General features: G+C 44.2%; 1 protein-coding gene across 1 annotated transcript in view; it reads left to right on the top strand.

Annotated features, from left to right (window-relative positions):
* Nucleotides 1-25,200, top strand: part of MRPL21 (mitochondrial ribosomal protein L21) — an 81,124-nt gene that overhangs the window by 34,803 nt on the left and 21,121 nt on the right. Inside the window, exons 4-5 of the mRNA XM_078684056.1 lie at nt 2,349-2,512; nt 7,187-7,239. Coding sequence (XP_078540182.1) covers nt 2,349-2,512; nt 7,187-7,239 — 217 coding nt within the window. The remainder of the gene's footprint in view (nt 1-2,348; nt 2,513-7,186; nt 7,240-25,200) is intronic.

Raw genomic sequence — 25,200 nt, 5'->3', positions numbered from 1 at the left:
TCCATAAAGATTGTGTAGTTGGTCTTATAGATGCTGTCTCAAAATGCAATGGAAGTATATCACAAGATGAATGGGCTTCTGCCATGGCACTTGATGAGACACTTAAAAAAGTACAAATTTATATTAAAGGGAAATGGACAACTAACAAGAAATTGAGCAATGATGTCAAGTGTTTTGCACAAATTGGTGAACAACTATCCTTCGAAAATGGAGTTTGTGTGAGGAATGGGTTGTTTATTCCTCCTATATTTCTTAGAGAAAATCATAAGAATAGCACACAAAGGTCACTTAGGCATTTCTGCAACTTGTAAGACACTTAAAGGTATCTACTGGTGGCCAGGTATGGATAAACAGGTGGCTTTAATCATAGATAACTGTCCCAGTTGTGTTGTTTCGGATAAACATTGGAAAGTTCACACAGAACCTTTGATCCCTGTTTCTTTCCCTGAACACCCATGGGATAAGATTGCTTTAGACTTCTCAGTACCTTTCACATTACTGTCCATGGACAAAAGATACTGCATAGTCGCTATAGACTACCATTCCAAATGGATATATTACTCATTTGTACAAGCAGCTAATTTAGCTAATGTTATTTCTTTTCTACAAAGCATTTTTAAAACTGAAGGTACTCCTAACTATGTCATCACAGACAATGGGCAACATTTCATTTCTGACAAATTCACTAGTTTTCTTGAGGAGGCCGAAATAAAACACTGTTGTGTTGCTTTGTATAGTCCTTCCTCGAATGGTCTTGTCGAGCAGGCCAATCGGTTTCTCAACGAAAGAGTACAAACAGCCATTGCAACCAATGTTGATGTAGGTGAATTTCTTCAAAGTCAAGTTTGGGCTTACTTGACTACACCTCATACCACAACTGGAATAACACATTTCAAAGCTCTTAGAGGCAGAGACACAGTGATGTATCCAACTGAATTGTGAGTCCTTCAGCAGTGTCTGCAGAACTACCCAGTGAACGTAGTGCAGCTGTGTCACTACAACCATGCAGAATCCTACAACTCCTTACCTACTTCACTATGATCATGCAATCGAAACAGACTCTGCCCTATGTTCCGAATTTCAGGTGATTCGCCACTTAGGGCATTGCGCAATGCCTATGACCAGAAACCCAAGGCTGTGCTCGCAACCTTTCCCTTGAGGCATGGAAGAGCGCAGCAAGGCTTTGGCACTGGGACAAACCACAAGAACAGCCCCAACAACACCAACGTAGATCCCCAACACCCCACCACGTCTGTCCCCAAAATATACACTGTCCAAGAACACCGTTAATTCACCACCTTTCATTGAATGCCAGCTTCGCCCTGTCCTTGCATGTGCACGCCAGTGAGGCTGTAAGAGGGGCAGCGGTGGGACTGCCAACAGGACAGACACCGGTAACTGCAGAACAGATGCAACACACTGACGAAGGTTCAACAGCGCATCTATAGTGTTTTGTTCCCACACAGATCCACAACATGCAATGCATGATAAGGGATACTGTACTGAGCTGCCAATGTCCATTCATAGTAATAGTAATACATTATTGTACCTAACATGTGAAATGGAAACTATTGAAGTTTGTGTTTTAAGATTCATGTAATAGACAGGTGAAGATATCTTTGTGAAGCCATTCTAGATTTCTCATCTGCTTCTCTGTACTCTCCTGTTAACCACTAGATCAGTGGTCTTCAAACTTTTTAATGCCGCGCCCCCTAGTGGGAAAAAATTGTTGGGCTCCCTAAGAATTTATCACAAATATTGTATTAAATTGGCAATGTTTAAATATGTGTACACATATTTAAATACTGCAGTTACCTTATGTTACAGTTTTAAAAATGGGATCAAATACATGATTGCCAAACATACTATTCTTGTCAGGCAGGCATTACTAACACATACAAGTATCCACAGTTTGACTAGTAGAAGTGGGGGTGGTGTGTTTGACGAATATTTGTAGTCCCTTCTCTTTTGACACCTTCTCCCAGCTAGGAAATTAAAAGCAAAAATGCTTGGTGCCGCTAATTTTTTCATCTTAAAACACAGCACTATCAGTACAATACTTCTTTTGGCCAGAGCCTAGCGCTCCTCCCTGGCATCACTTGAGGCCCCCCTAGACTGGCCCGAGACCCAGTTTGAAGACCCCTGCATTAGATGAATACAGCTTGTGAGTGAATGAAATGCATACTGGGCCAAGCTTGAAACAAGTTGTAAGAGCATCATTGAATAAGTGTTGTGGAAAGTATATTTCTCGGGGGAGACATCCTCGTTGGCATTCTTAATGAAAGGAGTATTGTGTGGGTTTTTTGGGGCTTTTAACATTCATAAACGTCTTTGTTTTCTCTGTTTAGAACTTGTGCAACGAGTAAATAACCTAATTGCAAATGGGCAGTTCGGAAGGCTGTTTGCAGTCGTTCAGTTTGCTAGTCGACAGTGGAAAGTAACCAATGAAGATTTGATTTCAACTCGTGGCGTCTTTAATGCTGAATGTGGGGATCGAATCAGGCTGGAAAAGGTAAGCGACCACAGAAAGTGGAGACAGACAAACCGTGCTTTATTTGAGCAGGTGATTTTGGTGCTCGGTACCGGCACTTAATTGTCAACATTGGAATTTATGACTGCTGCCATATGGTGGCACTGTTTATGTAAGTTGGAGATGTGCTGAACAACAGTTATTTATTAATTCAGTATATATTTTATAAAACAACTGATACCTGCCGCACAAGCCATTCGTATAGCTTTGGGGGCATCGAACAGTCTGAATCGACACACTTGTAACAGTGTGATGGTTAGTAGTTGTGAATGTACCGTCATTGGCAACGCTGGCAGGGGCAATGGGTGGTGCAAACGGAGGTAGCTTCTTGACGAGGGCCCTGGCACTTATTTTGTTACAAATTAAGCACTGCAGACCGCTTGATTTAAATAATCTAATTCCTCAATTTGTCGCCATTTAATTCTGCGAGGGCAAGCACAACCACAAACATCGTTGCATCATAATCGTCCTTTCCTGACGCGTTTCGTGCGTGAATAGCACTTCTTCGAAGGATTCCGGACAACAATGAAACTGCATTTTTTGCACCATTATTTAAATGATTTCTTCCCTGCCTCAGTGGGCGTGGCCATACCTCTGGCCTGCTGGATGATGTATTGCATCTCTTACTACAGTGAGTCGCCGCTTTCAGACTGTGTTGAAAACAAATAATGTCCCAAGTGGGGTGTGCACCACAGCATGTCAGTCTTTGGCTTGCCTCCTCACCCCGCACAATCGACACTCCCTGTCCCTTTTGCAAAATGCCGGTTGACATTTCAGCGGGACTGCGTGAACGCAGCAGGGTCTTCTCACGGCTCAGACGGGCCGCTATACATCAAACATCAAAGGTTTGCCTACTGAGAGAAGACCAACAAAAGGTAGGTTTTCAATTTGTCGCCATTTAATTCTGCGAGGACAAGCACAACCACAAACATCGTTGCATCATAATCGTCCTTTCCTGACGCGTTTCGTGCGTGAACAGCACTTCTTCAAAGGATTCCGGACAACACAGAAATGAAACGGCATTTTTTTGCACCATTATTTAAATGATTTCTTCCCCGCCTCAGTGGGCGTAGCCATACCTCTGGCCTGCTGGATGATGTAGTGCATCTCTTACTACAGTGAGTCGCCGCTTTCAGACTGTGTTAAAAGCAAATAATGTCCCAAGTGGGGTGTGCACCACAGCATGTCCGTCTTTGGCTTGCCTCCTCACCCCACACAATCGACACTCCCTGTCCCTTTTGCAAAATGCCGGTTGACATTTCAGCCGGACTATATATATATTTTGAAACTGAGGCGACTCCCGCTTCTCAGTAAGTGCTAAGAGGAAACATGTTTTTCCGTTCCTCCTATTTGTGTCTACAACGTGCAGCCAGATGTTATGTTATTGGTTATTTATAGAGTGCACGATCACAAGGTAGGTCTCTTGACGCTAGGTAATGAAAAATCGAAAATCCCTACTATTTTTAAGCCCGTGTAAACAACCTTGTCTTTAGAAGTTGCCTAAATTTGGTGTAGACAGATGCCTGCCTTAATTCCAATGGAAGTGTGTTCCAGATGCGAGGAGCTACGATATAGAACCTAGGTCCTCCAATCCTGAGTTTTTTGTAGGTGGGGGTGACCAAGTAGTGAAGGTAGCTTGATCACAGTTCTCTCTATTTTACAATGCGAGCTTTCACAAAGCCCGGGTATCTCAAATGTAGCGCCTTAAACATTGTGCAACATGCCTTAAATCTGAATCTTTGCGCCACCGGCAGCCAGTGGAGGTCCCTAGTCACCCGCGTGATAGAACCCCCTCTTGGTAGCTGGACTATCAGCCTAGCAGCCTGGTTTTGAATTAACTGAAGCTTGTGCAAGAGGGATTTCAGGAGATCCAGATTGAGAGAGTTTGCGTAATCCAATCTGGACATAACCAGTGCCAAGATAACTTGGATCAAGGCCTCTCTGGTCAAGAATTTCCCAATCTTTTTTATCTGGCGAAGTTGCAGGAAACAGATCCATGGTCCTCAGAAGAGTTAGACCCAAGTACTGGCGATGCATAGGCATATCATGCAGAACCAACTTTTTGTAAATGGATTTGTTTTAGGTGCCTGCTGGCATGATCTGTTTTTGTCATTGTCATCGGCACTCTGTCTTTTAACTTCAAACTTGATTACTGAGCATAACAGTCCATGGGGGCTTGGAATTAGTTTAATGGGGGTATGGGTGATCATGTTTGTTTATAGGGAGTGGGGGGTAATTCGTTTTTATGGGGTTGAGTTTGTTTTTAGGGGATGAGGGTGAACGTGTTTATTTTTAGGGTGGGACAAATTAGTTTTAAGGGGGTTGATTTAGTTTTTGGGGCAGAGCTTTCCAAACTCTGTGTCGCGGCACTGTACTGTGTCGCCTGCCATGTGTGGGTGTGTTGCGGAGATACTGTGTCTTAACTGCTCTGCCCCCAATTTACATGCACTTCTCTGACCCTCAGTCTCTGCGTGGCTCGCCAGCCTCTCCTGGACTTTCTTGCCGTTTCAGTACTGCCTTTCACCCATGCCCTGCCCCCTCCCCAGACACTACTCCTCTTTCCCTTTACAACTGCCCGTATCATCCCTGCTGCCCTGCACTGCTCTAAGCGTCTCTCCACGCCCAGTGTGTAATTTCTGGCCTGAAGGAAAAACTGACGTGAATTTTAATTAACAGGGAAAAGTCAGTCTGTGGTTACCGCCACCCAAGCACCTTCTTTTCATAAGCTGACATATTGCACCGTGCAGTGAGACCATGGGTACAGTGCCGCTCTAATTTTGCACTTGTATATAGCGCAAACTCGATCTGAATTTATTGGCTCACTTTAACATGTTATATTACACACGGTCACATTCCTGTTTTTAGGCACGAGAAGATTACGTGATTTGGCCAGAATCCGAGGATGTTGTGCGGTCCCAGAGATTGCAATTTTGTTCTCTGGTGCCAGAGTCAGCAGGCCTGTCGCTAGGGCCACGTTCTCTTCTTCCTGGGACCTCCAAAGACACTCATTCTCGCCGCACAGCCTGACCGCGCGCCATTCCCGCACAGTGCATCGTAGTGCACCTCATCAGGGTCCTCAGAACTCTTTGCTATCATGTTGCACCCTTTCCATCGGCTTGGATGCAGACTGGCATGATATTCGGTGGTGGGAGTCGGGCCACGTTGTCCTGAAGTTTGAAGTCGTTGGACCTGGATGTGCACTCCTGGGCTCATTTTCTGTTTAACTTATACTTCTTCAATTACTCCAGAATTACTCATTGAACAACCTGCTGGTGTTTTCATGATTGGTCAAACTTCAGGTGTGAAAAATTGTGACCGAGCAATAGGTGATAGAGACACACATGGGTGACAAAGACACAGCCAAGAGTCAGACAGAGGATAGTAGCAGTGAAAGGTGATGTCAATATGGGAGATGTGATACAGACAGAAACAGATGAGAAAGAGATAAGATTGTTGAGAGAAAAATTATAATAAGGCAGAGATAACTGCTGAAAGAAGGTAGACAATTTTGTGTAGTGATAAACTGAGTGCTTAATGGAGATAAAGTGGTTGTACAGCCTTACTCAGGTACCCTGTATACAATTTTGGGGTTGTGTTGGGAGGGAACGTTTGGCTTGCAGTTTATTTTAAATCTTCATCTTACTGTTTAGAAGACCCTCTGGTCCTCAACAGCACAGTGATTACGCTCTGTTTGAGTGGAGAAGGCAAGTCACTCCTCATTGGCTGCTGCCACCATTGGTTAGCAGTCTAGCACTCATCTCTGCTACTCTATTTAGCCAGATGATAACGTGGACGAGCCCTTACTCATGTTCCCTGAAACCAGTTTTAAAATTCTCCATACTTTAAGTCTCTGGGGTTGTGTTGGGAGGGAACTTATGGCTTCAGAGACCCCCCCCCCCCCTAAACCCCTTTAGGTTGTTCTGGCTCGGTCGCATAACCGTGTCGTAAAATGATGAATGTCTAATTCCAGTGGCCCTGCCCATAACCCTAAATTTACACTTACATCTCTTTACCACTACCCACCCATTAGCTCTTAAATTTTGTCCTACCTCCCTTTACCACTACCCACCCCTAAAACCACCTCCCTTTACAAATTATATAAAACAAATTGTATGTATATATTTATATTAACTTTGCCTGTAATTAGCATGCATGGTAAAGGCATATGTGGGAAAGACTTTGTGGTAAAGGATGTTTCCCGGATTGACCAGAATAAAGAAAAGAAACAATCTGCAATTTGAATTTTAAATATTAGAAAACAGATTCTGATGTGCTGTCATGAGTTTAAATAATATATGAATGATCTCAGAGCAGGTACCCTTTTATTTACATGTTTCTGCTCTGATCCATGAAACATTATTTATAGATTGTTGAATACAGTAACCGTCTCCGACCTCTACCTATAAATAAGTTATCTTACTGTTTGAGAATCGAAGCAGCAATCAACAGCGTATTACTGTACATCACGTATAGCTCTAGCCAAAACATTGGTATTAGCACACAAATCCAAACTCCGAAGGCCTGCTATTTAAAAAGTAGTAGTATCACTAAGAGGCATCATTTAGTGAGAAGGCGAGGGGTGGGAGAAATAGGCTGTGTTCTTAAGGGGGTCATGTTTAACATTTCTGACCAAACTGTGCTTTCATGTTGTTTTAGGTCTTGCTTGTTGGCAGTGACGACTTCACGTTAATTGGAAAACCTCTTCTGGGGTAAGATGCGTTGTGATAATGTTTTGCGTGATTATGCATAGTGATTGTAAGTCCACAAAGTTCTCCTTTTATCAATATTCCTGATAAGTTTCAAGAGCTGAATTTAAATACCGCACGCTTTGTAGCCTCTTGTCAAAAGGCACTTCTCTATAACAAGACAGATGGGTGAATGGTTGTGTCCAGAACTAATGGATGAAGGGTTGTGTCCAGAAACCTCAAAGAAAGGAGCAAAGCGCAAATGAAAGCTCACAAAAACCTCGATGGAGCAATAAAGTGTTCTTGGGCAATACATCAAAACTAAACTGTAAAAAAGAGCCTCACAGCAAGAGCACTAAAAAATGATGATGATGATGATAACAAAGTTTATTTAGATAATAGTCTATAAACCATACATAGAACAATGGATTGCACCTTGTGATAAAATATTTAAAACTTCAGTTCATTTTACACATTTCGTTTACATAATGCTCACTAAAAAATGAGAGAACAGGAAGAGGCAACACGCAGAAGCAAGGAAATCAAGCAGACAAAAATGAATAAGAACACCACCATAGCAACAGCGATCAGCAAACATTAGCAAAGCCAGTAGGTCTCCCCTTTGGGGCCTATTAGCTTTGCCAATGGATTTAGCAATATTTTAACGTACATACTCATTGCACATTTTAGGTAAGTAAAGACTTTGAATTTGTTAACGTTTATAAACTCTCTTTGGTTTAGTGCAGTTTTGCATTGTAATTGACTTTACTAACTATTGGCAAGAGGTGCTAGTTTCAAAAGGCTGAGTTATTGGGTTGTCTAATGCTTGTATGGTAAATGTGTCTGAGTGAGTTCTGGTTGTGGGAGGGTGTTCTTAATGGGGCAAGATTGATAGCTCTGCAACTGAGCCTAAAGGCACCTGTGACTCAGCGGGCCATAATAGTGTTCAGATTACGTGCTCATCCGATCCTTGGCCTCTCTCCAGTGTTCACAGAGTGATAGTCACATGTGTACCATTTGTGATTGTCAATTCTAAAATTGACAACAAAATCATTGTTGTTACCTATTTATTTCCAACTGCTAACATGCACTCACAAAGTCAATAGGTATGGCTTGTATTAGGAATTTGCTCGTTATTGTGTAATATGTCTAGATGCAGTATCAAAAAACTCACAAAGATGCGCCTAATTGCTGGTCAGGCATATTGCTGTGTAAAGCACAGGACTACAACCTTCATTACTTATTCCTCGCCCCTTTCAGAGAGCCCCCACCTTTTCATCTCACATAAAGCACCGTGGTCCAAAATAGACTTCCTACGGACAGATAAAAGCTGTCTCATAGGTGAGACCTAAAAATGATGAAGTAGTAAAACGGTGGACTCCTTGGTGCCGAATCTAAAACTTGTGGATCATGAAGAATTGGCAACTTGTCCTCTGCAGCACTCACTCTGCAGCATCTCGTGCTGGCCAGTAGCACAGCTGGTGTTGCGCGTCAGAGGGGTGCGTCGTGCACTGAAGTGAAAGAAAGCTGAAGTCGCGACCTCATCCATTGTGATATCCCAGGCTGTTATCCTAGGTCCAGGGCCCTTGGTGTCACTGTCCTCATTTGCAGTATTTGTTCCCCTGCAAATTTGATCCAGAAGTAATCTGGCAATCTGTTCCCTAGGGAAGCAGCCTCAATATCCTCAGCTTTGCAGAGTTAAGCACAAAATGAGAAAAGCAGGGGAAAGACCGCAGTGTGGGTTGACAGAAGCAATACCGAGGGTGGGGGAAGTAAGCAAACTGATGAGTGAGCTGTGGAATTAAAAGCACAACGGGCCAGTTTCAAAAGCACAGTGGGCCCAAAGAGCGTTCGAGAGCTACCTGCAACAGAAGACAAGAGAAGGGGGAAAGCAAAGAATAACAAGGGGGCACAGGGAGCATAGTACACGGGAAAGAATACAGCATGGAGTCCTAAGGGTGAGCAGAGAAGTACCACAGGAGGACCGCTTCCTGCACAACATTCACGCTTATGGAGTGCTCTGTGAAAGAAAAAAGTTTCAGAAAAGCAGGCACTCGAGAAAGAATAGAAGGAGCCAACTAAGTAGGTGGTATGCAGGCTGTGCTCCACAGGAGGGACGAAGGCAAGATGGACAGGTTAAAACAACTAAAGCCAGTGAATAGAAAGTAAGCAAATGTGAAAGAGAAAACACAAAGCTAGTGGTAAGCAATGAATAAAACTACACTTTGCAATAAACTGAGATGGTGAATAAGGAAGAGTAATACATTTACTACAAAGTGTAAGAGTACATTGACACATGTAGATTTACTGATGTGTACTTTTATCTTTGAGAAAAGGCGTTGTTGCCTTAAAGTAGGCCTTGCATTGCTTTAGATCTGGAGCCTAGCCATTGAAAGCCTTCGTGTTATGGGCTCATCATGAAAAAGACCTGGTTCTTCAAGGGAAGAGGCAGAACAGCTTTATGTGAAGTGCCTCTCTTGTAGAGCATGTGCCATCTCCTATTGTGCTCCATTGGTGTGGATGTCTATTCTAGGACCACCAAGGCTAATTCAGGTCCCACTATAATTAAGTGATCCTTGCCTGATGATGAAGTAGAAGCCACCATGACCCTCCTCTTCAAGCTTGCCGCTCTAAATCCAGGTATATGCCTTCAAGCATCAGATCCGGATACGCGGTAGGACATTATTGCCTCAAAACTCTAAACTCTGTCCAGGCAATTATGTCAGTAGTTAAAAACATTAGAGTATTCCAAGAAGTCATTAACAAACTAGCCACAAAGCTGCACATTAGAACAAACACTCCTTAGGAAGAAATATCAGTACTCTATGAACCATCATGACCTAGAACTTCAGAGAAGTCCTTAACCTTTCCAGTCAAATAAGTTCATGCTAAGGCCCAAGTGCTTCTCTTTGTTGCAGAAGCCCTGCCTCCTGATTCTTTGGTTGTCCAAATTTGCAGAAGAATGTTGAATGTGTCATTACATTATGGACCTCAGTAGCATCTCAACAACGAGGGCTAGTGTTTGCATTCCATAGGATTAAAAGGACTGCACTAGATCTTTTTATGTGTATAACGCACCTGCTGTCTTTCACCTATGTACGGGATCATTACAATATTTTTTGCAGAAATTCATAGATCATAAAGCAGATTTTTCCAGATATAGTTAAGGAGAAAATGACCAACTCAGACTATATCATTACTGTAATAAAAGATGTGGCCAATCTGGCATTCTGTTTCCAGAGCTATATTAATTGAAGTGATTAGCTTTTGCAGCTGAACCACTTCCCTGTGGCCTTCATATGAATCGAACCATCCTAGATCTCTTTTTACAGGATCTTCTCTGCTTCACACATAGAGTAAAGGAAACTACAGAAAATAAAGACTAATCCAGAAACACTCATAACAGTCCACTTCAAAAAGAGAAGTAAATTCCCATGAGCACCAAAAGCAGGGTCAGACACCCTCTCCGGTAATATGCCACGAGACAGTACTGCCTTTTTTTGACAAAATATTCCTTACAATTTTCTTCAAATGTTTTGTTTTTTTTGTCTGCAATCACTGCATATTGCAAAGTCAGACTTTGGCATCTCTTTTCACAATTCCACAGAGACGGTATTGGTCTCGGATCATGAGGAAGATAGTTCCTCTGGCTAGAGGTGAATCAGGGAAAGGGTTTGCTACTGGAGAATGATTTTCAAAATTCTTGAAAGAGATACAAAACATTTGTTTACTATGCACAAAGACTTGAAGATAATCCTCTTGTGAGTAGGCAACCACTGTAGTAAGAGGTGAATACGTTCTGCAGAGGAACATCAAAATATTTGAACCCTCGCTCGCAGAGCTTGATTTTCGATAGATCGTAATCTATTCAGTTGTTTCTTAGAAATGACACAGTGCCGAGAGTGAGGTGAGAATCAATGGTTGCCCGCACTGCAGCTTTTCGAGCATCCGAGCATAGCAGAGAAAGAATACATTTAATCCTGCAGAGGACTATAAAGCAGGAAAAGACAACGTATGACATTTTTTGATTTAAGTTTTAGATTAACATCAATTTGACACCTAGACTTTTTACCAAAGGTTTGGGTTCCATGCATGGGCCAAAGAACCATGGGACAGACACCCAAGGCATATGTTCTTTCAGAGCACAGGAATCTCTATTTATCTAGATAAATCTTTAAACAGTTGGTGTTCATCAAACACCTAATATCACTGAAAAGACAGGGAATTCTAGTTAGCTGAATAATGAGTATGAGTACTTTAGACATTAGAATAACAATAAAGATGCACACATTTTAGTATCTCTTGGGATATCCACACTGTCTTGCCATTTTCAAAGCAATCCATCACAAGGGAAAAAGTAAATAACCTGCATTACATGTTCGCAAGAGGGGCACTCCGGTGTGGAAAATAACACCGCTCTTCTAATGTGATATATATATATCCTTTACAGAAATTTGTAAAGCAACTGACTGATGCCAGAGCAGGTGCTGTGAAAGGACAGGCTTTATTATGCAATCTTCTTCATTAAGCACAGTCCTTCAGTTGTTCTTCCCTCCTACTTTACTCCACTTACCTTTGGGATGGGCTTTGCACCGTGTTAGACCTGGCACCATTGGCGTGGGTCTCCCTTCCATTTTTGTTGTTGCCTCATGTATTTTTTGCTGGTGTTAGATGCTTTGGGCACTGTGCCACTGCTATCCAGTGCCACAGTGCAAGTGCTCCCGACTGTAAATTGATGTACTAATCAGTGGTTCCATGTTTGGCTATTTGGTTTACTTGTCAAAAAACAATAAGAGAGTAAAGGTAGACTCCACAGGAGTGGAGGGAGGTACTCCTGGTCTTCTAAACCTGAATATATATAAACAAAAAGAAGGAGTAACACCAAAAGACCGAGTGATAGGTCTTATCGGAGAAAGGGAAGCAAATGAAGCAACAAGGAAGATGTTCCTTGTTTGAAGACCCCTCACTCACCTACCATGGGGACCAGGAGTACCTCCCTCCACTCCTGTGGAGTCTACCCTTACTCTCTTATTGTTTTTTGACATATTTGGCAGCGCACAGCTGCAAGAGCACATACATTTTTTTCTTTCTGATCATTTTTTGTCTTCCATCCACCATGGGAGAAAACCAAGGACTATCTTACTCTAGCGAAGAGGCTGATGCCATTATGGGAAATCTATCCCTATTTGCCGATGTCAATATTGCACAAACCATCTCACAGACATCGGATTGGGACAAACTCTCAGAACAAAAAAGAAACCGTATCAGGGCTATCTTACATGGAACTATCATGAAGGAATACATCACCAACAATATGGCACCTAAAGGTCTGCTAGTGACAAACGCTGCACGCATTTTCCTAGATGACCCAGTCTTTAGGAAGGATTGGGCGCTTATAGCCTGGCACTGTACTCATGATTGGATACTACTGATTCTAAAGACAGCCTTGCGTCTATCGGAAGCAATCATGGTAGAGATCCAAATCACTGAGAATCATATTAAAAGCACACTGATGGGATATAAAAAGGAGTTGGAAGAACTCAACAAAGAAATAAACGAGTCCACCTCTTTTCCAACAACCAGGTTTCAGGCCCCCTTTTTTATCCAGGGACCAGAGAGGAAGGGGAAGAAGAAGACAAACCAACCAAGTCCATTGGGAAGAAGAAGACTCAGTGGGGAGCCACACTCTGAGCAAGGCACAGGCAGGCCCGAGCAACAACAGACTTTAGTGACCAATCTATCAAAAAGGTCACTCACCGAAGTTGAAGAGCGAGTGTTGAATAAAGGCCTCGGATTCGTACCAACTGCACGACTCGACAAGTTTAAACTCCATGCTGAATTGGCTGCTTTTTTCAGAAAACTAAGACTCAAGGCATTTTTTGAGAAACAAGGGGAATCCACCTTGGCAGAAAACCCCAATGAAACAGGGTTATGTGTTAAATCCACCTTCACCCCTCCTCCACATACTATTCCAGTCAAAATTCTAACTTTTGAACTAGCTGTCTTCAATGACATTGAGAATTTACCTGAACCAAAAACCTTTAACAACACGAGTAAAGAAGAAAACGCTGCACTGATCAATCTAAAGTCCTGTGAAACTATCATTATTAAACCAGCGGACAAAGGCGGTGGTCTAGTGATCCTTGAAAAAGAGGCTTACCAAACTGAATGTCTACGTCTCCTCTCGGACACCAGAAACTACAGACTACTTCCCTGTGATCCCACTGACGATCTCCGCTCTGAGATCAAAAGCCTTGTCGACCATGCAGAAACTAGAGGACACATTTCTAAACAAGAAGCAGACTATTTGATCAAAAGCAAAGGCAAGATCCTGTATTTTTACATCTTACCTAAGATGCATAAGGACAAGTTTCCACCTCCCGGGCGACCCATCGTGTCCGGGATAAATTCTCTCCTGGAACCCCTATCCAGTTTTTGTGATTTCTTTTTTAAAAATTTGGTTCAACAGACCTCCACATATCTCCAAGACACCAAGAGTCTAATGAGAATGCTACAAGACCTCACGATTAATGATAACACCATATTAATCAGTTATGACATCGAGAGTCTTTACACCAGTATCCCGCAGGATGACACCCTCAAAGTACTAAAAGAGACTCTTGATGAGACCACATGGGATTATAACACACCAAAAAACTTCATCCTGGAATGTGCTAGACTGGCACTGAAGAAAAATTATTTCGAATTCGAAAAGAGGTTGTATCTTCAGACAGGAGGGACCTCCATGGGGATTATTTTTGCCCCCAGTGTGGCGCGGCTTTATGTTTATGACTTTGAGAAGAAGTACATTGTGAATGACAACAATCTTTTCTTCTCCAATATCGTTTTTTGGAAACGATAGATAGACAATGCCTTTGCTATCTGGCATGGACCTCATACCACCTTGATTGAATTCACAAACTGGATCAACACCTGTGACCTGAATCTCAGATTCACAAACACCATTAACCCTGATAAAATGATCTTTCTGGATATCTGTATTACTAAGGAAAATGGTCACCTGGAAACAGACACTCATCACAAACCAACTGCTAAAAACAACTTGCTCAGGTTTGATAGCTTCCACCCTAGACCACTGAGGGAGAATCTTCCCTATGGGCAGTACCTGCGATTGCGGCGCAATTGCAGTAAGACCAAAGACTATCGAACACAGGCAGCTAGTCTTACTGAAAAACTATCATCCAGGGGTTACCCTGGACATATCCTGAAGAAATGCCAAAAAAGAGCTCGCAATCAGCCTAGAGAAGCTCTCCTAGAAGAAACAACGCGCAGAAAAGATGAGATCCCCCTAACATGCGGAACAACATATAACATGGCGTCAAACCAGATGACTAAGACCATCAACAGACATTGGTCAATTCTGAATACAGGAAACCTACACTGGGAAAAACCCACATTCTCATTCAAAAGGTCCGGGAGTCTGAAGGATACTTTGGTAAACACCCGCCCCAAGGTCACAGTCCAGGAACCCATACAAACTATCACTCTGGCATGGGGCATGCCAAGTGTGGTCGGACATTTTAAGTGCGAAAACTGTAGTGTTTGTCACCTCACACACAATTCCAAAACACTTAATCTAAAACCTGGCAAAATTTGGAGCAAAAGATCACACACGAATTGCAATAGTGAGAACGTCGTCTACCTCATCAAATGCCCTTGCAACCTGTCCTATGTGGGCATGACTTGCAGGAAAGTAAAAACTAGAATCTGCGAGCATCGAAGTACCATACGATGCAAAAAAAGCATGACTAAACACACTGAACATTACCTCAAGAAAAACCATACAACCAATGATCTCGAATGGACAGTGATTGAGCAAATACAATCCGGTCCCAGAATTCAACAACGGCTGTTCGAGAAGGAGCAGCGATGGATATATAGACTCTCGACTAACAAAAATGGGCTAAATGATAACATTCCATGGAACTCAGTCCTTCAAAAATAAACATTGTGTGATTGCAGTGTGCTGGCTGCTTCATCTGGTACTCCCGCTGTTATTCTGTCTCCACCAAGCGCTACCATAGCAACCACGCTGCGTGCGTGTCACTCTTGCGCGCCCCTGCTGCGCGTAATCCCGGCCACCACGCCCACACCCGGAAGTCCTCTTATATTCAATGGAGATTCTCGGGAAGACTATCTTCGAGGACGCGGGTGAGAATGGTCAGGTGTACCGGCTCCCCCTTTTTCCGGTTGCAGTGAGTACAATGTGCTGAGATCTTCCCAGCGGCTGCTAGCCGTTTCACCACCGTGGCTGGGACTATCAAATTTACGATCAGCTCTGTCTTTCCTTTCTCTCCCTTGTAGACAGACTTGGAATCGTGTCCTGCCCCCGCATTCCTATGGGGCATAACCCACTTGATTCACGAGTAAGCTCTTTTCCTTGGTTCCTCTATAGCTTTCGCTATTTTAAAAAAAAAACCCTGATCAGACCTAAACAATGTATTATAGCACATCTCAGATTTATGAGTATGATTCACCGCATGAAATTGCTGTTAATACTATGGATAACTTTTCCATCACAGGTGCGATTGATAGTGTACGTGTGGCACGTGTCCCATATGTATAGCACTACAATCCCCCATTAATAAGTAAATCCGATAGCATAATGCTCTCATTACTTGAACATTACAACTGTGATATCTATTTGATTCACTGGCCAGCACACCCCGAGCACCTCATCTCCAAACGGGATAAGCATGAAGCGCTATGCAACTGGGAAACTTCGTTACAGGCATGTATCTGAATGTTCTTTTCCTGTTGTTATCCTTTCACAGGTATTTTTGTGTTGACTCCATACTCTGTCGAGTCCATCAGCCTGACTGTGATTTTTCAGCCGGGTCCAGAGGGCTTAGGGTTGGGTGCACCTTAGCGTGTGCATACCGCCCAGGTCCCAGCAACTACTTTGTTTTATTCATTTATTCGCTTCACTTTTTTCTGGTCCTGACAAAAACCTGGTAATATCGTCAACAGGTTGAAACATGTAGACCCATTTATTTCACACATAGATATAGTTGGTCAATTTAACCTTCTTTAATATTTTATTCTTGTTTTTATTATTGTCCAGTACCTTCAGATGAAAGTTTTATTGAAGGTATACTGTGCCAATTTTTAACATCACTTTTTTTTGCACCTCACTCAAAAATTACCAGCTCCACTGTAATTCAGGTGTCGCAGCACACCCGGATGGCACTCTGCTATTCGGGTGGGACCCCGATGATGAAGCATGTCACCGACTAGGTCGGTGAGTGAGGGGTCTTCAAACAAGGAACATCTTCCTTGTTGCTTCATTCGCTTCCCTTTCTCCGATAAGACCATCACTCGGTCTTTTGGTGTTACTCCTTCTTTTTGTTTATATATATTTGGTTTACTTGTCAGACCCTAGTCTAGTGCACTGAGTGTGCCCAGGGCGTGTAAATCCAAATGCTGCTGGTGGGCCTGCAGCACTGGTTGTGCCACCCAAAGAAGCAGCCTTGTAAAGTGTGTCTAAGGTCTGCCATTGCAGAGCCTGCGTGCAGTCTGGTACTGTCATACTGACTGGGCAAGTGCACCCACTTCTCAGTCCCTAAACCTTCCCTTTTCTTCATATCAGTCACCCCTATGGTAGGCCCAAGGGCGGTGTGCATTGTAAGTATAAGGTAGGACAAGCCCTGATGTGTGTGGCATGTCCTAATAGTGAATTACAGCCATTTTCGTTTTTCACTATTGCAAGGCTACCTGTTCTCCATAGGCCAGAATGGGCTGTTAGAATTGTTACACTTTATAATCCTAACTGTCTCAGAGAACATGGTAGAAATTCGAGTTTAGTATGCCTGAACTCAGAATAATAAAATACATATTTTAGTGAAGTTTATTATAATATTCTGTGTTTGCAAATACCACTTTTAGAAAGTAGGTATTTGCTTGTCTAACCATTCAAACCTGCCTCTGCTAATTTGTGTATTTCTATGTCTGTTTTTGTGAGTAACAGGGCTGGGGAATTCCAGGAGACAGGCTGAGTCACCCAGTGGTGAATAGAGAGATCTGCATCTAGATGGGAGGGAGGAGTTGCACCTGAACCTTGAATAGAGCTGTGCCTGCCTTCCACAATGCTGGCTTCACCCCCTGGGGAGCAGCTGATGTCTCTGCCCTGCACACTGAAAGAAGAGAAGGAGTCCTGTAAACAAAGTGCTCCAGGTCTGTACTTGCCTTCCACAATGCTGGCTCCACTTCCTGTGGGGCATCTGATGTTTCTGCCCTGCACTGTGAAAGGAAAGGAGAAGTCTGGTAAACAGAGTGCTTCAGAACTGGTTTGGACTGGGCAAAGGCCCCTCTCCCCAAAGAGAACAAAGGATTTTGGGGTATAAATATTGGGACCCTGATCCCATGAAATTAGATCACTTTGGACTACAAGAAGAAACCTTTACTGAGGAGAGGAACCTGGAGAAACTGAGGAGAGACTATTCCCAAGCTGAAGTGCTGCTTGGGGGATTGGCCTGCAGTGGTTGCCTTACTGCCAAAGGAAGGAGAAAGGAACTTTGTGTACTTTGCTTTCAACTTGTGAAGGATCTGCAAGGGCTTAGAAAAGAGCTTGCCTCCTGCTGAAGTCTCAGTGGCAACAGATTTCACCCCCCAGCTCCTCAGAGTTCTTGTGGAAGTGCCTGCTGCTGTTTTGGGCCTTCTGAGGAACTGCATGTCGCAAGGAGCTGGAAGCGCGACTCAACGAGAAGAAGCGTGTCGCCGTTGCTGTGCCTGCCATTGCAATTCCGAAGGAGGGCGTCGCCGCTGGAACTGTCACACTGCACCGCATCGGAGAGAAGCATGCCACAACGAAGAGGAAGCGTGTCGCCGTCGCTGCTGCTGCCGTCGCAACTCCAAAGGAGGGTGTCGCCGCTGAAGTAGTCGCACTGCACCACATCAGGAGAAGAATCTCGCAACGAGGTCGGAGCGTGTCGCCATCGCTATGCCTGCCGTCGCAACTCCGAAGGAGGGTGCCGCCGCTGGAACTGTCGCATTGCACCGCATTGACCAAGAGCACCTCGCATCCCCGAGAAGCGCGCCGCCGTCGGAGCTGCTGCCGTCGCATCTTGGATGTTGCTGCTGTAGTTGTCGCATCGAGCGGAATCTAGACGCATCGTGGGAGAAGAGCGTCGCCGCTGGAGCTGTTGCCGTCGCATCGTAATGGTGTCGCCGTTGCAGTCCACGCATCGAACCGTGAACTTATCGCATCCCCGAGAAGCGTGCTGCATCTGGAAGATCTTCACATCTTTATTTCTTTGTATCTGAACTTTTGCGCATTTCCCATCGCTGTAACATTGCTTGTCGTGGAAGCGCAACGCAACTTAAGGTACATTGACGCAGAGTGTTGCATCTAAGAACTGAACTGAACTAAGCTTAAATCTACCATCTTAAAGTAATCATAGTGTGTATTTTTGTCGTTTATGGTCTTTTGGTAACTCTATATAAAGTCTACTTATTTTTTATATAAAACCTGTGTGGTGTCCATTTGTAGTGTTGTCACTGGGTTACTGTATGTGGTCACAACTGCTTAACTTACAACGCCTCTGAAGTAAGCCTTGACTGCTCGTGCCACGCAACCTAGAGGGTGAGCAGGGGTTATTTTAGGAGTGTAATCCCCTTGTCCTGACTAGAGTAGAGGATCCCTATTTGTCACAAGTACCTACCTGTACCAACTAGAAACCCCCAAATCTAACACACCCTATTCTTTTGTTGACAAAAATACCTCCGGTAAATGTTACTTAAAGTACTAGTTCGTAAAGTAGAGTTAGAAAATGTTTCCTTCCTTAGGCATGTTGTAAAAAATGGGAATTTTATAATTTAAATTTCAAAAATTGAATGTTGCCAGCTCTAGTGAGGACAATGTAGCAGCAGCAGCTGTAGTAGTTAATTTATTTAGACAAGTCTATTAAAGTGCCAAGTGCGATTAAAAATAGCATCACTTTGCATAAATGTAAACAAATTGAGATAGAAATTTAAGACAAAGTGCAACGTCTGTCATACAATTTCTATCAGTTCGTATAGAGTAAAAACAGACAACATCTTAAGACAAATAGTGTTTAAATGCCTCTTACTGAAGCCGAATGGGGCCGACAATTTTGGCTCTTAACAATTAATTACTACGCCTCTTAAAGTGAAAAATTTATAGCATAACATGATATTGCAATTTTATAGTGAAACAAATAATTTGTCTCAACAATGATTTACTAAGAATCATAAGGGGAAAGTGCAAAAAGCCAGTGCTTAGATTGTTAAAAGTCCACTTCAGGTCTACTGCGGTGCAGCACAAACGAGCAAAAGGCTATAAGATCCTAGTCATGATAGGAGAAGTTTGTCTGGGGTCAGCAAGGTCTGATGAGGTTCACAGTTGGAATTATTTGAGATCTCCCTTCACCTAGTATCCTGGCATTCTGTTTCCAGAGCGTTAAGCTCAAAATGACTTATAATAGAATGGCATTCCGGGAACCAGCCAGGATTTAAACACCTTCGCCACTGCCCCGCTCAAAGGGTACGAAAGTAAAAAGTCTGTGACAGTAAAGACATCTGGGTGGGTCGCTAGTTTCTGTACGTAACCACACAAATTGTGACTGAGAATATTGAGACTAAGCCTACGACTCTGGGACATTTGAAGCAGTGTTTTTGTTCCTTAATGATTTATCTGCTCGGTCCAGAAATTTTATAAGTCTGGAAATGACTTGCTGATGAGCATTTTTCAAATGAAATGTAACAGCCACAGGGATTTTCTGTGTCCCTTCTTTAAGGCTTGGCCGTTTGGGATGGTCTGTTCCCATGAGGCACAGGGTCAAGACTGATTTGCATATAGATGGGTCTGAACTGAGGTGGCGAAGTGAGCTAAAGAATGATGATGGATTCAACCCAGATCTGTGACTGGGGGTGAGTGTCTGAAAAGTTTCAGTACTCCGTCCATCATCTCCTAGTGTTTACTGTGTTTGCCCTAAGTGGGCAGGGTATGCCCAGACGTGGGTCCCATGCTCACTTTGCCACTGGATTTAAGCTAGCCTGGCTGATGAGGGGTGCTACCCAGAAACCGGTTCCAGGATGCTTGTTTCCGGTTCAGGGTAGACCGTAGACCTGGCTTGGCAGTTCGGGCTGGACTGTTACCATGAGGCACAGGGTCAAGACTGATTTGCACATAGCTGGGTCTGAACTAAGGTGGAAAAGTGAGCTATGGATTCAACCCAGATCTGTGACTGGGGGTGAGTGTCTGAAAAGTTTCAGAGCACAGTCCATCATCTCCTTGTGTTTCCTCTCTTCTTTAAGCAACAAATGTCAGAGAAAACTTCTGCGTTCCTCAACTGGGGCGGGACATATGCAGAGCAAGTGTGTTAATGTTTCCTGGACCAGGGCGCATAAACGCCACGTTTTAGTAGCTGGTTGACATACCCATGGCGCAGTACATCTAACGATGTAAAGCAGCCCACCAGAAGTGGGCAACATATTTCCTTATAGCACTATGAAAATGGTTCCATGACGTATTTTTGAAACTCTCTTTGAGCATAGCTGGGAAGAACTAAGGCAGCATGTTCTCTTCTGCTGCAAATCCAGTGGTCCGGTGCAAAAGATTCCATTTGAACCTTTTTATATAAGGCTGTTTTGAACTGTGGTTGTGGTAGATTTAAATTCCACAGCACTGTGGCACCTTTTAGCTCCAGGGAATCAGAAAGGGCCTTTGATCAGGCATTTGGAGGCCACAGGTCATTGTCTGGTGAGGCTTCAAGTCAGATGAGATTCTTCAGAGAGACGTTTTTGCAACACAAACTGAATGGATGTTCTTTAAGACGAAGACCTTCTGTATGAGAAGTTGGTCGTTCAACTTGCGTTCCATCCTCATCTATGCTGGAGAAGCATTATGAAGGAGTTTAAACAGTGACCTAAATGCTACATTCTGAGTGTTGTTAAATTATGGGCTAAGTTTCCCTGGGGTGAATGCTTCTGTCCCATTTGCCCAGGTCGGGATAAGTTTGTCAGTGACTATTTCCAGCAGTGGCTCGAGAGTGTGCTGTTTTGTGCTCGCAAAGATGGTTTGAAAGGTATTTGTAATGAGGCCAATTTTGGTTTTAATGAATTAAGATGCAATAAGTGGCCTAACTTGTCATCCAGCCTGCAACCTAAATATTTGTATTTGTTTGATATGGTCAGGTGTTGATTGTTGAGATGCCAAGAGCCCCTTTTTTTCCTGCCAAAGATCACAATATTTGTTTTTTCATAGTTTATCATACTGTTTTAGCTACAATGATTATGTAAGACATCAAGCAGTCTTTGAAGTCTAATCGGAGTTTGGCTTACAAGAACTACATCATCTGCTTAGCGAAGCAAAGTGATGTGGTGATTCACCAGTGTTGGTGTGCGGTTGATTGCTAGATTTAATGCAAGTACCAGATCACACATAAATAGATTGAATAGAGCCAGAGCTAATACACACTCCTGCTTGATTCCTTATTCAATATTTGTTTTGCCAGAGACTGCTGTGTTATCACCCAGTTTTACTCTGGCCCAGGTGTCGGAGTAGAGCAGCAAAATGCCGCGAAGTAGTTGTTCCGGGATTTACCAGGCTTTGAGCATAGTCCAAAGTAGTTGGAAGTTCACATGGTCAAAAGCCTTGCTGTAGTCTATAAAACAGCAGCAGAGCAGCTCATTTTTCCTTATCTGTTATGCTGCAAGCATCTATATGTCCACAAGGTTGTCAATAGTGCAGGAGAGTGATCTAAAACCATTTTGATTAAACAGCAGCATCTTATCTGCGGTCGCCCATTCTTCTAAATCCTTCAGCAGGAGCAATGCAAAAGTATTTGGCATCAATATCCAGAAGTGCAATATGTCAGTAGCTATCGGGGAGCGAAACTGTGCCCTTTTTAGGTCTCGGACCGGAAATGCTGGCTTGCCAGCTTCCGGGAGGAGATCTTATGTTTCTTAGTAGGGTTGTTTATCCCGCCTCTCTCCTCCATTGGCTGGCTTCCTAAACGGAGGCCAGCCATTGGAGGAGAGAGCCGTCCCTCCAAAGAAGCTCCGTCTTTTTCGGATTTGGGGGCGTAAGTTTTGCTGTTCTTTAGACAGTGACGTCATCCATCACTCAGGACAGCAAAACACGCCCCCCCGCATCCGAAAATGGCGGCGCTTTTATTATGCCATTTCGCGCCGACGGCCGCCCCAAGAAGTCGCCGAGTCCTCGCCCCTGCTGCTACATTACTGCAAGGGAGCTCGCGATGGCCGGGGAGTTAGGCGGAGGCAGCCAGGCCCAGACAGGAGACACGCACAGGATCACAGGTACGGAGCGGGAGCCGGAGCGCACAAGCAGCAGCCCCACCACACCCCGAAGCCAACCCTCGCGTCCTCTATATAAAGCCCATAGAGCCGTTCCTTTCAATCACGGTGACTGTGTCCTCTCTCTCTGTCTGCGTTTGGGCACCCTCCTTCTTTCTCAGCCGCGGAAACCCTTGGAGCCATCTCTTGACACATCAAGGTAGAGAACAGGACTGTCTTGTTTCCCGTTTTATTGGCTGCTGCATATAATCTGCTACTGGTAAGGGCACAGAGGCCACACACATATCTATATATAACGACCGCCTCCATCCCAAGCTCCCCCTGAGTCTCCCCTCTGCTGCACGCTGCCCCCCTCTGTTTACCCCTGTCTCCGAGGCATTGTCTCGGGTCCACATGACCCACTCCGTGGTTTGTCTTTCGCGATCTGTTGTTTGGTTACAGCAGGCCTCCGTTCTCGGATCCCTGCGACGTGTGCTCTGCATCCGCCTTTGGCCACGAGCTGTGTTTGTGCCAGCAGTGGTCGAGGCGCTCTGTACTGGCCCTCCCCCCCCCTCTTCTAGGCGCTACAAGCGAACGCGGAGTGGGGTTGCGCGGATCCTGGCGTGGAAGCATTGCTTCCGAATATCTGTTCACGCCTGCAAATCATGACACAAACCCGCTGTGCTGTCTTCATCTGCTAGTTTCAAGCCAGCCCGAAGTTGTGTAAACCTAAAAGTCAATACGGAATCTCGGCAGGACTGACGCAGCCGTTCACACTTATGAGGTTGATAAGACCAGTGCTCCTCTGCACTTTTAGTGCGCTAAATACATGTACTAATTCCTATTACCTTGGATCGACCCGAGTGTCTCGTGCCATCCCTTAGGCTCCAAACACGCAAAGGCTAAACATGAAACTACACACATGCTCCTTGTTTCTACTTTCTGCTCTACATCCCTACATACATGTAACTTATATATCGTTTATATATTATGCTGCTTGCTCAGACATATTGCTAAATTGAATGGCATAACACAAAGAATAGTGTCACTTTTTTATTTGGTCATATCTGCTAATGTCCTCATATACTAAAGAGGCATTGCTATGGTGAATCTACCGCTTTGGATGTTTTTCTCGCACGAAAGTCTATGGTTTCAAAGACCATGTTTTTGCAGCATGTCTGACACCAGTTTTTCTTTTGTCCCGGATGCTGGGTCCCCAAACGTGGAACTCTTCTTTTACGTATATAATGACGCTGTGGGATTTTATGGCATTAAAAGCCTTTAGTTCTTAGTGTTCAGCTGGGGTCCGGTGTGTCTTTTCTTTTTAACCAGTAGGAATTGTGCAGATTTGTCATCACTGGTTCAAGTTTTGACAACAGCTACTCAAAAACTTTGAAGAAAGTCACATTTGATTTCGATTTCATGTTCGAACAGATTCTCGTGACATGGACCACCCGACCCACTTGAAACCATCTGTAACTGGTCAGCTGGTATTTCCAGCAGGTCGCTCACGGGTTAACAGTTTAAATCGCATTTGCAATCTCTGTGTTGTTAAAATCTCCGAGCTCGGTATTTGCCGCAAGACATTTTATTTCCAAGCACTGGCTGACTGTCCACAGCCCCTGCTCGCCCTTGGGAGCAGGCCTAACCAGGAAGGCTTCTGCGGCTAATCACTCCAGAATGCATTTTATTGAGTTATGGGCCACGGTCCAGAGAGGGCTGGGAGCAAGGAAGCTGCCTCGCCCCCCGTGTCTGAAAGACTCCATGCTGGAAGCTCTGAGTCAGCCTGCCCCTTCCTCCTCTCGGGACAGAGGGTCCCCGCGGCGCACTGTCAGGGGCCGCCGTCCACCAACAATAAGTGGGAAGTGGGGGGCTGCATTTCCATCGGCGTGGGGGAGGGGAGATCCTTCCACCCCAGCAACTCTCTCCAATTAGCCAGCCTCCAGCTCAGGCCAAGGGCTGCTGCCCTTTGTCCCAAGGAGAGCCCGTATGTACGGCTCTCCCAAAGGCCTGCAGTGGTGACCGCTGATCCCAGGATGCATTGCGAACAGTAGCCAATGACCAGAGCAGCAGATTGCCGGTATGGGTTCCACTGTATTCAAGGGACATGAATAGGACACAATTATTTACGAGGTTAACAAAGCATTTGTTATTTGCAAATCCAGTATGGTTTGGACATACGCCAAACCACCTCGAATAATAGTGCACAATCCACCGCGTTCTGATTTAATGATAAATACCCTAATCCAGAGAGTACCTTTTTATTAATATATATTTACCCCTACAGCAGATACGCTATATATCTATCTATCCACCTATGGCTACAACAAAGCTTTTATAATGCGAATTCTAGGCCATCCTATTCAAGGCTTCGCAGTTCAGCCCCGCGGCTCGTGGACACCATAATCATATCGAAAGGTACAACTATGGATTACAGGTGCAGGGTTCTTGGCGGATGCAGTATTGGAGCCAGCCCCTCGTGTTTGGGTACTTTATCGACAACCTCTTGCTGACACCATTATTGGGCTTCCAGCAAGATCCTCGTTCCTGTAAACCCCAGTCTTACCTTTCCACAGACATCAGGGCTTCTACAGGCTGCTGATATAGGGTCATGTATGTAGTGAACTGTCCGTAGTGCGTTCATCGTGAGCAGGCTTGTACGGATTTCATTCAGTATTAGCGAATTACTCATGGGAGCTGCATGAAAAA

The sequence above is a fragment of the Lissotriton helveticus genome, chromosome 3_1 (genome assembly GCF_964261635.1).
Source record: "Lissotriton helveticus chromosome 3_1, aLisHel1.1, whole genome shotgun sequence".
NCBI lineage: Eukaryota > Metazoa > Chordata > Amphibia > Caudata > Salamandridae > Lissotriton > Lissotriton helveticus.
Note: the sequence above shows the minus strand (reverse complement) of the source record. Positions and strands in the feature narration are given on the sequence as shown.